At 38.5% G+C, this 12,695-nt stretch overlaps 1 protein-coding gene across 1 annotated transcript in view; it reads left to right on the plus strand.

Annotated features, from left to right (window-relative positions):
• dok6 (docking protein 6) overlaps positions 1-12,695 on the plus strand; it is a 141,791-nt gene that overhangs the window by 95,742 nt on the left and 33,354 nt on the right. The window contains exon 3 of the mRNA XM_061965625.2: positions 7,156-7,270. Within this exon, the coding sequence (XP_061821609.2) occupies positions 7,156-7,270 (115 nt within the window). The remainder of the gene's footprint in view (positions 1-7,155; positions 7,271-12,695) is intronic.

Here is a 12,695-nt window from a genome sequence, read left to right on the forward strand (position 1 = left end):
TGACACAAATGATATAAATTTTGCCAACGATAGATCTTTTAATTCTATCGCCATGATGCATGTTATTGACACATTCTAGCTGTGTTTCGCAAATTTGACAGTGACAAGCAAACAAAGGCATCCTCAACGCGCTGTAGTAAACTGCAATAAACTGTTTCTTACAAGTAGTATTATCACTGGACAAGGAATAGCTCAACATGCTACACTACACACTGTAGTGCAGTGATGAGATGTATACTTTTTTTTTATCACAAAATAATTTTTTGTCGTTTTTTGTTATTGTTTACAAACTCAGGAAATAAGAGCCAAGAGTAGTTTTGGCTTTTGTTTTGTTATTTTGCACTAATGACGTTATTTTGAATTTTTTAAGTAATACAAGGGAATAAAGACATCATTTAAATGGGAACTGCACTTCTTTTGTAATTTTGCCTATTGTTCACAATCCTTATAAGAGACATGAAAACGTTTTTTTTTGCATTTTAATTTGTAATAATCTGCTCGTTCTAGGTGGCTAGCAATGCAAGTTAGGTGTTTATTTTGAAGTGAAGTGAATTATATTCATATAGCGCTTTTCTCTAGTGACTCAAAGCGCTTTTACATAGTGAGACCCAAATCTAAGTTACATTTAAACCAGTGTTGGTGGCACTGGGAGCAGGTGGGTAAAGTGTCTTGCCCATGACACAACGGAAGTGACTAGGATGGCGGAAGCGGGGATTGAACCTGGAACCCTCAAGTTGCTGACACGGCCACTCTACCAACCGAGCTATACCGCCCCATTTTGTTGGCAATTTTTTGCATAGTTTTTGTCAATGACCTATTTTCCCCTGACTAAAATAGGATGATAACGTGTCAAAACAAAGACAGACGAAATCCAATCATATTCATTTTCGTCTTTAGGTGGGTGGGACAAGTAATGAATTTATCCAATCACAGTAGCATGCAGGCAGGGGTAAATCACGGCGGGTATCCAATCGGAACTACAACTACAAAGACAGTGTTTGGATTTTTCACCGACAAACAAGACTATATTGTAGGGATCTAACGATAAACGGTAATAATGATGCCGGCGACAACACTGTCGACGATTAGTATTACCCTTTTAAATTAAAATTATCTAAAAACCGATAACTGCACTTTTATATATAAACTGGTCACAGCGGACTTACTGGTGCCAGCTCGCTAACCTAAATGCTAACATGAAAACAAAAGACATACAATTTTCCCCGTTAAAAACAACATACCCCAATCGAACATTCTATAAAGACATTACTGTCTGAGCAACTATGATAGTCAGTTGTGCACAACATTGAAACGACAAGCTGTGCTCTCTTAGCACGTAATTATGATGATCGATCTTTCCTCAGAGGAAAATAGACGAGGTGTTTATATGGTGCGTTTAAGTACCGCTGAACAAAGTAAGACAGACACAATGCCCGCCAGAAGTCATACATAATTACAATACATTTTATTTGTTACGCACTTCTCATTTAAATAAATCTTAAAGTGCTCCTGTACAAACACATATTAACAGTACAACAATAAATGATTAGCTATTAACAGATAAAACACTAAGACTAAAACACTTCAGTGACACCTAACAAACACAAGAAATGCGAAATAGTCTTTTTTCGAACAGTGTGTCTATTTTAATTATGTTTAAAAAGCTTTTTGAGCACATTCCACACAAGTGCTTTCCAAAACAACTTCAAAGATGCGTTGTCCGCTTTACTTAATATTTTAGTCGACAAAATCTACTGTAATTTTACTCGACTAAAATGTTGAGGAATTTTTTGGACTAAACTGGACTAAAACTAAATTAATTTAGATGACTAAAATATGACTAAAACTAAAATACACTTTCGTCAAAAGACTAACTAAAATTAAATTTAAAAAAAAACTGTCAAAATTAACACTGATTATGTAACTCATGGGAGCAATCCATTCTACCTCTAAATCACTTTAAAATGCCTCCAAACTCTGCCAAAAACACTTAATTCACATTCCGTATCCTGAATAATGACCAAGCTGTAGCGACATTGTTATTGTAAGAGCGAACACTGAGGAACTGTTTTTCCAGGGTAGTAACACATCGCCTTGCGACGCCATGCTACAGCATTAGCTGTAAGGTAGCTTACAATGTGATAGGACACAAATTTGTACTGACTGATAAACATGAACAATAATATTACAGTATCTGAAGTATTAGCCCACATGTCATGTTTTGTTTTTACACGGAAAGCTTGACAGTGTATATAGTTGTAATAACAAGCATGGCATGCTGCATGTATCATGATCGATATTATAGTGACTTATTCAATGGATAGTTGTCTGATTGGTCCAGCTGACCGGGCACATTTTTTACAGTTTATTTTGGGTAAGCACACCATTTATGTAGGCATTGCTTGGATCCAAGTTCCACATTTGCATATTCAGGTTCAAAACGATAAGGTTGTGAACCTGGGACGGTGTGGCGCAGTGGAAGAATGACCGTGCCCGACCCGAGGGTTGCTGGTTCAATCCCCACCTAGTACCAACCTCGTCATGTCCGTTGTGTCCTGAGCAAGACACTTCACCCTTGCTCCTGATGGGTGCTGGTTAGCGCCTTGCATGGCAGCTCCCTCCATCAGTGTGTGAATGTGTGTGTGTGAATGGGTAAATGTGGAAGTAGTGTCAAAGCGCTTTGAGTACCTTGAAGGTAGAAAAGCGCTATACAAGTACAACCCATTTATCATTACCATTTGTGAATCCACATTTTTTGACTATTACAAAGTCTGCAATGATTAAAACAGGCACACATTTGTTGCAGGAAGTAGGAACACATTTGGAAGTGCGTTGCTATGGAAACAGAAATAAATGCGCTGAGGGAACATGTCTGTTACTACATTATCTAAATACTTGCAAATACATTGCAAATACATTGAAATACATTGCAGGAGGGTTTTAAAGTCACAATAGGGGGACTTCTGTAGCCACATCTTGCAAGTATTTGTTTTTTTAACCTAAAAAAAAGAAGTGTGTTCTTGTGTTCTTGATTGTGAACGATTGGCAAAATAAAAAATAAAAAAGTGCAGTTCTTCTTTAAATATGTATATTGTTACAGCGCTTTTTTGGGGAAAATTACAGTTGTGATCAAAAATGTTATAATTTAATGACCCTGAATACATATATATATATTAATTTGTTTGTGTCAAGCTAGTTGACTCGTACTTGCTCAAAAATAACACTGAACTCAAGGACTTTGTACAGTATATCTATGTATACCTATTTCCTCGTCAGCATTTTAATCAATGTGAGCACTGCTGCCACTTAGCTGGAGGCTTGTGTGCCGTTCAAGCGTTAATAAAGAAGATCCCCCTGCCGCTCATGGCCTCCCTGACACCTCATCACACCCAACTAGGCTTCGCTTTTTCCACATTTTGGTATGTTAGTCTTATTCTAAAATGGAATAAATTCATTTTTGTCCTCAAAATTCTGAAGACAATACCTCATACTGTTTTTAATTTTGCAATTTTATCAAAACTAAAATACAAAAAAAATCTAATGTACATAAGTATTCACAGCCTTTGCTCAACAATTTGATAAGGTACCTTTGGCAGCGATTACAGCCTCAAGTCTTTTTGAATACGTTGCCACAAACTTGGCCCACTTATCTTTGGGCAGTTTCCACATTCCTCCTTGCAACACCTCAAGCTCCATCAGTTTGGATAGGAATAGTTGGTTTTCATCCATGATGTCTCTATACATTGTTGCATTCATCTTTGTCTAGTCAAAGAGGTGAACAAAGCCGATGGTCACTCTGTCAGAGCTACAGCATTCCTCTGTGGAGTGAGGAGAACCCTCCAGAAGGACAGCAATCCACCAATCCAGTATGGTAGAGTGGCTAGATGGAAGCCATTTCTTATTTTTTTTTAAATATGCCAAAATGCACCAAAAAGACTCTCAGACCATGAGAAACAAAATGCAATCTGATGAGACAAAGTTTGAAATCTCTGGCTTGAATGCTTGGCATCATGTTTGGAGAAAACCAGGCACCGCTCATCACCAGGCCAATATATCTCTAAAGTGAAGCATGATGATGTCAGCATCATGCTGTGGAGATGTTTTTTCCACTGCAAGAAATGGGAGACAAGTCAGGATAGAGGGAAAGATTAATGCAGCAATGTACAGAGACATCCTGGTTTATAAAACAATGCTTCCTATCCAACCTGAAGAAACTTGAGCGGTGCTGCGAAAAGGAATGGGCAAAACTGCCCAAAGATAGGTGTGCCAAGCCTGTGGCATCGCGCTCAAAAATATTTGAGGCTGTAATTGCTGCTAAAGGTGCACCAACAAAATATTAAGCGAATGCTGTAAATACGTAACATGTTTTACATTTGTTTTATTTCTGATACATTTTCAAAATTGAAAGAAAAATAACATTTTACAAAGTCATTATGGGTATTGTCTGTAGAATTTGGAGGACAAAAATTAATCTAATTCAATTTTGGAATAAGGCTGTAACATAACATGTGGAAAAAGTGAATCGCTCCAAATGCTTTCCGAATGCACTGTATTTGAGAAGCACTTCCTCATTAAAACCTGATGCCAGGTTCTTTAGACTTCAGGGAAGAAGCAGCAGTTTGACAAAAATAAAGAAAACAATATAAATTCAGTTATGCTAAAGACACAATTAATTGATTTTTATTTCCTACAGAGTTTGGTGTGAGCAGGAAACCACAAAATATGGACTGTATCACACTTTGCTTTTGTTATTGCTTCTCGAGTTACACAAAAAGTGTGATGTATTGGTGTATATTTAGCCCTGATACAATTATGTGTAAGCCATACTGAACCCTCTCCGCGAAGCGACTTTATTGTCCCCAGTGAGAACGTAATCACAAACTACTGTAAAGACAGCATTGTAATCCATGTGAACATCCTTTGCCCGCATTAAGGCTGATTGAAACTGCTCTCTGTCCACTGCATCATATCATGGCAGACGTCCTGTGTGGTAACAACCCCCCTCATCCCAACGCTCATATTGGGCTTCTCATACAACTAAATGGGTTATACTTGCATATATCGATATACTCGATATATCGCGGGTTTGTCTCTGTGCGATATAGAAAATGACTATATCGTGATATTCGAGTATACGTTCTCACGCTGTGCGATATAGAAAATGACTATATTGTTATATTCGAGTATACGTTCTCACGCAGTTGCTTTTAGCTGCAGGCATTACACTACAGGCTCTTCTCACTCTTTCTAGTCTCTCCTTCTCACAGAGACTTAAACAAGCGCACCTTCTTACATACGTCACATACGTATGTATACGCCCTCGCTGAGCAGAGAGGTAGCAGCATGGCTAAAGTTAGCTGTGGTGCGAGTGGTAATACGAGAGAATGAAGGTGCGAATCTGGTAACAAATGAAGGAAGAATTAATTCCTAAGAAAAACAGCTTGGGGTCCATCGTCTGGCGGTGGTTTGGCTTCAAGTGGGAATGTCAAACAGACAACCTTAATTTGTCAAGTGTGGGGCGAAAGCGTTGCTACAGAAAGTAACATTACTGCTAATATGTAGCATCATTTGAAAAGTCACCTGCTAGAGAATGAAGAGTGCTTAATCCGCATGTCAACATCTCCGTTCGGTGCCACACCAACAAAATGCAGAGGCAACCATTTCCACATCAACACCATATGAAAAAAAATAGTCCACGACATAAGCAGATAACGTCCGCAGGAACCTACCACATAGGAAGGACGTACACAATTTGATTTCCTATTATGCAGCTCATTTTTATTTGACAGTTATTGAAATATCTTGGCACTCATTTTGCACTAGTGCCAAAGTGAGCAATGGTTGCACACATGCACCAGTGCTCCTGGCAATGCATGGCCACAAAGATCAAGAAATGTCCCGTCCGAATGCTGTGATTTTTGAGGAAAGAGGTGGCTGATTTACACAACACAAAGAGGATTGGCTTTCATTACCACTTTTTCAACCCATACCTTCTCTCTTTGCCTGAGCTGGTATACACAATAACTAAATTCCTGAATTTTGTTTGCCTCTTTGAAAATGTGTTTTTGGGTGTTTGTGTTTATGCTTCCCGACCAAGGGGACTAAATGTTACAATGTTGTGCTGGAGTGGAAGTATAGCGAGCAAAGCATATGTGTGTTAATATGAGATTAAAGTCAACACCTTTTCAATGCAAAAAAAGAGGAGACAGTTGGGATGTGAAATGGAACTCATCTCAAATGATTCCCTTTTTCAGTGCCTGAGGCTGGGAATGCAACCAAATCTTTCCCTTTCATTCGCAGCGTCAGACACACACGAGTAGATGGATGCTAGAATTCGCGGCACAGAAATCCACTCTGTTGATGCTTACTTTGTGTCCGCTTACCTGAGGACACACTATCTACGCACGCTCAAAACATTTTGATATGATCTTTGAAGCCAATAAGAACATCTAATAGTCACATATTTCCACATTTTGTATTCCCTCACCTTCCTTCTGTAACTTGAGCTGAAAAACAGGCGTGTTTGACAACAGATAGGACATTCATATCAGGAAAAAAAAAAGACATTTGCAGCTTGCATATGTTGTCTGTGTTATTTAGTCCAGGCTTTTAACCTATAAGCCTTACATTGCAGGCATGGAGCCCAGCTAATTCATCACCAGCCCTTCTTGGCTAAGGGCCTGCACACAATGGACTACAATAATGTAATCTGCCAGGCTGAGTCAACATGTAGAGCAAAATGGGCTGTAAATGCGGGTGATATTTAATTAAATGTAATCTTTTTGGTTTGTTTCTTTTCGATTCACTATTGATCTCTTGCTGAAGGGATTTGGATGCCTTTAATTGCCCTCTTTTATGACTGCAATAAAGTAGCATAGAGGGGATACAGGTAGGTCTTTAAAACTAGTAACTGTACAATATGCAGCATTGTGGAAATTACATGACATTCAATATTAAACTTACCATCAATTCTTCATTTCTGTTTCTGAAGAGGCATTTTTTATTTCAGTCTACCATTTTTTTTTATTTGCAGAAGCCTCTAAACTTCAATTGCACTTTCAGCAAAGCGGCGTGAGAGGGTCAATTAAGCCTCATTGCCTCCGTTGACTGCGTTCATTCGAGTTAATGTGCCGCTGCCAATTCTGTCCTCCTTAGATCACCGAACTCCATAATATCAAGAACATTAGCAGAATGCCGAGAGAGACCAAGAAGCACGCCGTGGCCATTATCTTTTGTGACGACACATCCAAAACGTTTGCCTGCGAATCAGGTAAGCACCTTTCTGTTTTATTATTTTATGTAAATACAAATATTCAATAGAAGTGCTTATGTTATAGAATTGTGTACAATATCAAGAGGTGTCCCAATACAGCTTTTCCCTTTCGATATCATACAGATATCGTAGCATTGCGTATTGGTCGATACTGTCTGATATAATATCAGCATTAATAATAGTACATTTATTATTTTGTAGTGTGGAATGTTAGAAAAGGCTTGATCAAGTAAAATGACTCAAAGAACGATGGTAGGTATGAAAAACATCAACCTATTTATTATTAAGTATTTGAAATGAACTTATGCTGTCTTTGAGTTCAAGTGGAATTGTAATTGTTTTTGTTTTGTGACCGAGTGGTCACGATAATTCATTAAGTTAGGTGAATGATGCAGACACGTTTGATGCTGGATGCTTTCTAATGCACTTCTGCTTTGGAGACCTTGTATGTGTACTATGCAATTATAATTATTTAATACTTGTTTTTATTGACAAATGTTGTTTTAGACGGCAATATTGTTCAATTAAAGCAGTGCTTCTCAAATATTTCTGTTACGCCTCAAGTAAGAAGAACATATTTTCCACCACCCCACTCTCCTCCGTGACTATAAATTGTATAATTTGTTTATAAAATTGTTATACCTGTACATGTGCATAACTTTGTAAGCTTAATAACATTAAAAGAAACCGGTCTTTCCTCGTCTCCCACCGTGGTTACAGTGAAGCGTAGTGCTACATACGCTTCAACATATTCTGGTACGGCAAACAAATCATGTTCTCCGCGGTCACATATTTTGGAATATTTATTCACACACCTTAATTGTTTCCAAACGGTGTCTGGAACACGGCAGCAATACGGCTGATCAATCAAAACAGACATTATCGTCATAGACAGACTCAAACAGACTCAATCCCGCCATCAGTGTGTGAATGTGTGTGTGTGAATGTGGAAATAGTGTCAAAGTGCTTTGAGTTCCTTAAAAAAAGATAGAAAAGCGCTATACAAGTACAACCAATTTACCATTTACCATCAATAACTCCAGGGTGACGTTTTGGTGAATTTTGTAAGGAATTTGTGAAACTGAAACAATACAAACAATGCCATTGTAAGTTATTAATACCAACACATACACTTGTGAACGTGTTAGCATATTAGCTAATGCTAATGACGCTAGCTTCATTGCCTTACAATAGCACATGCAAATATGCATGAAAACACTCCTACAGCCACCACACACGGGACGGTTTAAGTAAGAAATGTTTTAGTTGTATTGTAAAACTTACAAACGATGCTTGGAATATGCATAGATAAGCTATGGACGTCTAGTAGACTGAAAGGCACTGTACTTCCGGTTAAAAGGACTAGACAGAAGAAAATACTGTAGACGTTCACTCAGCAGAACCAGGAGTGAGTGAACTCGTCCAAAAGATGGCGTCTTACCACAAACAATAACACACCATTTCAGTTTTTTTGCATGTGTTTTATGAAAACTATTTGTATTATAGCCTTTCATAAATTAGCCACACTGTTTTTATAGGTCGCAGGGTTCAAAGCGTAGGACAAAAGTAGCAGCTAATAGTCTGGATTTTACGGTATATTTTGTCCCTAACTACATGTTTTATAGTTGGCATTAATCAGAAGAGGGATACACTTAATTCAGGCCAATCTAGTTGTCTGCTTTAACGTGCTGACAGAAATCAGGATAAAGACAAATTAAGTCATCTTGACTTAAATAACAAAAACTGACACTTATAAATATGGCATTATTCAAATACTAAATTGGCCCTCGTGTGTGAATGTGAGTGTGAATGTTGTCTGTCTATCTGTGTTGGCCCTGTGATGAGGGGGCGACTTGTCCAGGGTGTACCCCGCCTTCCGCCCGATTGTAGCTGAGATAGGCTCCAGGGACCCCCCGCGACCCCAAAAGGGACAAGCGGTAGAAAATGGATGGAGTATTTAAATACTAACACATACGAGTAAAACATGAATGGAGTCAGGTTATGTTAGCGCATTCCTTTAACTTTGGTACTGTAGTACTTTGGTAGTGTTTTCATCTTCAAGACTAAATGTTATTAATGTGGTTTCACACGTTGACATATTTCTCAACAAATTAGGTCGGTGGCATTCAAGTTTATTTCCTTGTCAGCTTTTGAATGTAAATAGGATTAGCTCTGAGCCTTAGGTTCGTCTGCATGAGTTGTGGCCTTTTTGTTTGCTTTTCTCTGAAATTAAAGAAAGAAAGTTAATATTTAATGAAATCAAAATTATATGCAAATACATCTTGATAGCGATTTTCTGCCTCCAATCTAAAACTGATGATCCATGGCTATGAGTATACATTATGACAGGTAACCAGTTTTCATGTTAGATCCTTGAATACTTATTATTCCTAGAGATTGTTAAAACTAAACTTGCTGATTGAAAACTTTTTGAAGATTATTTCCTACCAGTTGTTTTCTCACAGAGTTAGCAGCCCACCGTGTTTTCCTCTTGCATAAGCCTGTGCAGCTTCCTCTGTGATGGTACAATGTTTGTTTTGCCACTTTTCCACCCGGGCTTTAAAAGTGCAGGAGTTTAGACTCTTACAGGCCATAGTAACACTGAAAGAGAGAGTATGAATCAGGGTAGGCATTAAGTAGCTTCCTCCTGTGTGTAAACATAGTTGTGCTCTCTTGATGTCTGTGAATGAAACGCTGCAGGGACCAACAGACCATCCGCTCACCCCGCTAAGCTGTGCAGATACGTCCCGCTGGAAAGACGTACAGTAATACGAGCGAGTGCGTCATGAATGACATTGAAGATACTGCCGCTGACATATCCCACAAACACATATCGATGAATAGACACAGAAACAAGGCGCTGTTTCTCTACTTGCATATTTCTGTTTGTGTGTGTGTGTGCGTGTGCGTGCATGTGTGTGTGCGTACACTGCCCGTTGTTACGCATCCCAAAATCCCACGGGGGCTGGAGTTAAGAAGCTTGGAAAAAGATAAACAACTGCCTCATTTCATCCATCGGTGGTAGAAGCTCACCAGAGACAGTTGGAAGTCTTCTACGAGGAACACATTATCTTTTCTTACTCACCATGTAGGGAAATTGATTTTTAATTACAAAACAGCCACATAAACTTTCAGATTGTATTATTAAGATCATTTGCCTCCATTGCCTATCAGCCTCCATTTAAAAATCTAATCAGTCCAACAATTAATTTTAAGCAAAGTCCACAGTCAACTGTGACTGTGCCCCCAATGAAAACCTTGACCTCAGTCCCTCTTCAAAAGCATTAAGAATGGAGGCCAACGGAAATGGCGAGCCAGGCCTTGGCACCAGGGACCTCAAAACTGTTTTTTAGACACACTCTAAAATATTGTAGGAAGTCTTTCCTGAAGAGCAAGGGTGAAGTGTCTTGCCCAAGGACACAACGGTGGTGACCTGGATGGCACAGCCGCTCTACCCACCGCGCATGCATACTTTGCGATGAGTTTGTTCTAGAATTTAGTAGTGTTTCTCACCTTCTTTATCAAAGTTGCCGGTACTCACATTTTAGTAATCGAGTTTAATCAAATTAGTTTGTTCGATTAATTGGATAAAACACATTTTATAGCCTCAATGCATATTTTAGGAGACATATCTGTTATTTTTTCAAATAAATGCACAACAGCATTGAAATTGTACCTTTAACGTGTGCATTAATGACAAATATTTTTAATTGTTCCCCGCCACAGAGATCACAGGACCCACACAGCAGCACTCTAATTTGCGCTCTATTGCAGCGGTCGTGCATAAACTATTTACCATATTTAAAGTCCTGGCACTCTATGCGGTTGGAATTTGATACATTTTTACTTGTTAGAATTGTTTTCAGTCAGACTTGTTTCCTTTTGGTTTAATTTTTCATTAGTTCTGGTTCTGCGCTCTAATTTTGTCAAATCAGTTTCCTGTTTAGTGTTTAATGCCCTTTACGCCTTTGTGAGGAGGCTGTTTTGTGCAATAGGACGGTTCTTACTGGTTCACTAATTTACCATTTAGAAAGTAACCTGTATGTTCGATGCGTTCCGTTGCATCTCTTGTTGTATTATTCTTATTTCTTGCTCTTTATTTTTTGCGTGTGGATTTGCCCTCTATAAACATGTTTAAAGACACTCTTTTCTTGCGCTTACTTGGGGTCCAGGAGACCCATGGTGTGTTATTTTGTAGTCATACTCAATTAAAAAAAGCACACACGAAGTCACTAACATGTTGGATTCTTCATTTGGGTACTCAGACGGACTAGTTTGTTACGCGCAATGTTTGACCACACAATAAACGAGACGTCATATGAAAAATTTGGCAAACATTTTTGTCAGAAACTGAATAATGATAAAAGTACCAAAAACTGAGGTGCCACTGTATGCAGTGGCACCTCAGTAGTACCTCAACTTACAAGCACATTGCATTCCACGACTAAGTTTGTAACTCAAAACACTCGATCTCAAAGCAGCCCCACCCATTTAAAGGAGCCCTATTATGCAAAACCAACTTTTACATATTGGTATCTGTTTTGTGTACTTGGGATCTGCATAAGTCCCGAAAAGTTGAAATTAAACCGTGGAGGCATGGCGGAGATATTTATAAAACAATTTTGCCTTCCTTCATACTTTCTCTCAACAAGCCGTTTGGAATTAGCCCCATTAGGGACGGTTTTCCCAATTATGACGTTAGCGGATAGCTCCTATATGAGATTTACCCAAAAGTGCTGTGCGTGGGTCAGCCATTGTCAATAACCTCCTTCTTTTAATTAGTTATTTGGTTGTGGGGCAAACTGGCTCGTACATGCACATGCATCTTTCGCTGTTACCATTTCTAATACAAAGTAGCGTATGGATATAAATGATATGTCAGTAGGCTCCATATGGAAGCCCTAAAAACGACAACATGGCTGACGGAGAGAAGACACAGTCGAAGTGGAGGTATGTAAAAAAGACCGCCCACAAAATGGCGCATCCAGAAGAAATGGTCAGAAAGCGGCTTGAAGACGGTCTGTAAAACACAATCAATGCAAACTGTTGACCAAAGAACCACCATTACATGTTATGGAGACCACAAGAAAGTATTTTAAATATAGAAAAAAAATCAAATGAGCCCTTTAAATGAATTGTAATTGATGTAATCTGTGCCTGGTCCTCAAAACACCACAATTTTAACATATAACATGCCTTTAGTAAAAAAAAAGTTGTATCAATCAATCAAAGAAATACAGTTTTAGATAACAAATACTGTTTGAAAATCATTACATTAGCAGGTACTACAAACAACTAGAGTAGTTTATTTTATGTAACAATGTTTTAATATTGTATAGCTTTTACCTAGGGGAGCGGACTAATGTGTGTCTTCTTTGCTTGTTCTCTGTCCAATGTTGCCAAATCTGTGTCATAACTTGTT

This window comes from Nerophis lumbriciformis, linkage group LG07, assembly GCF_033978685.3.
Source record: "Nerophis lumbriciformis linkage group LG07, RoL_Nlum_v2.1, whole genome shotgun sequence".
NCBI lineage: Eukaryota > Metazoa > Chordata > Actinopteri > Syngnathiformes > Syngnathidae > Nerophis > Nerophis lumbriciformis.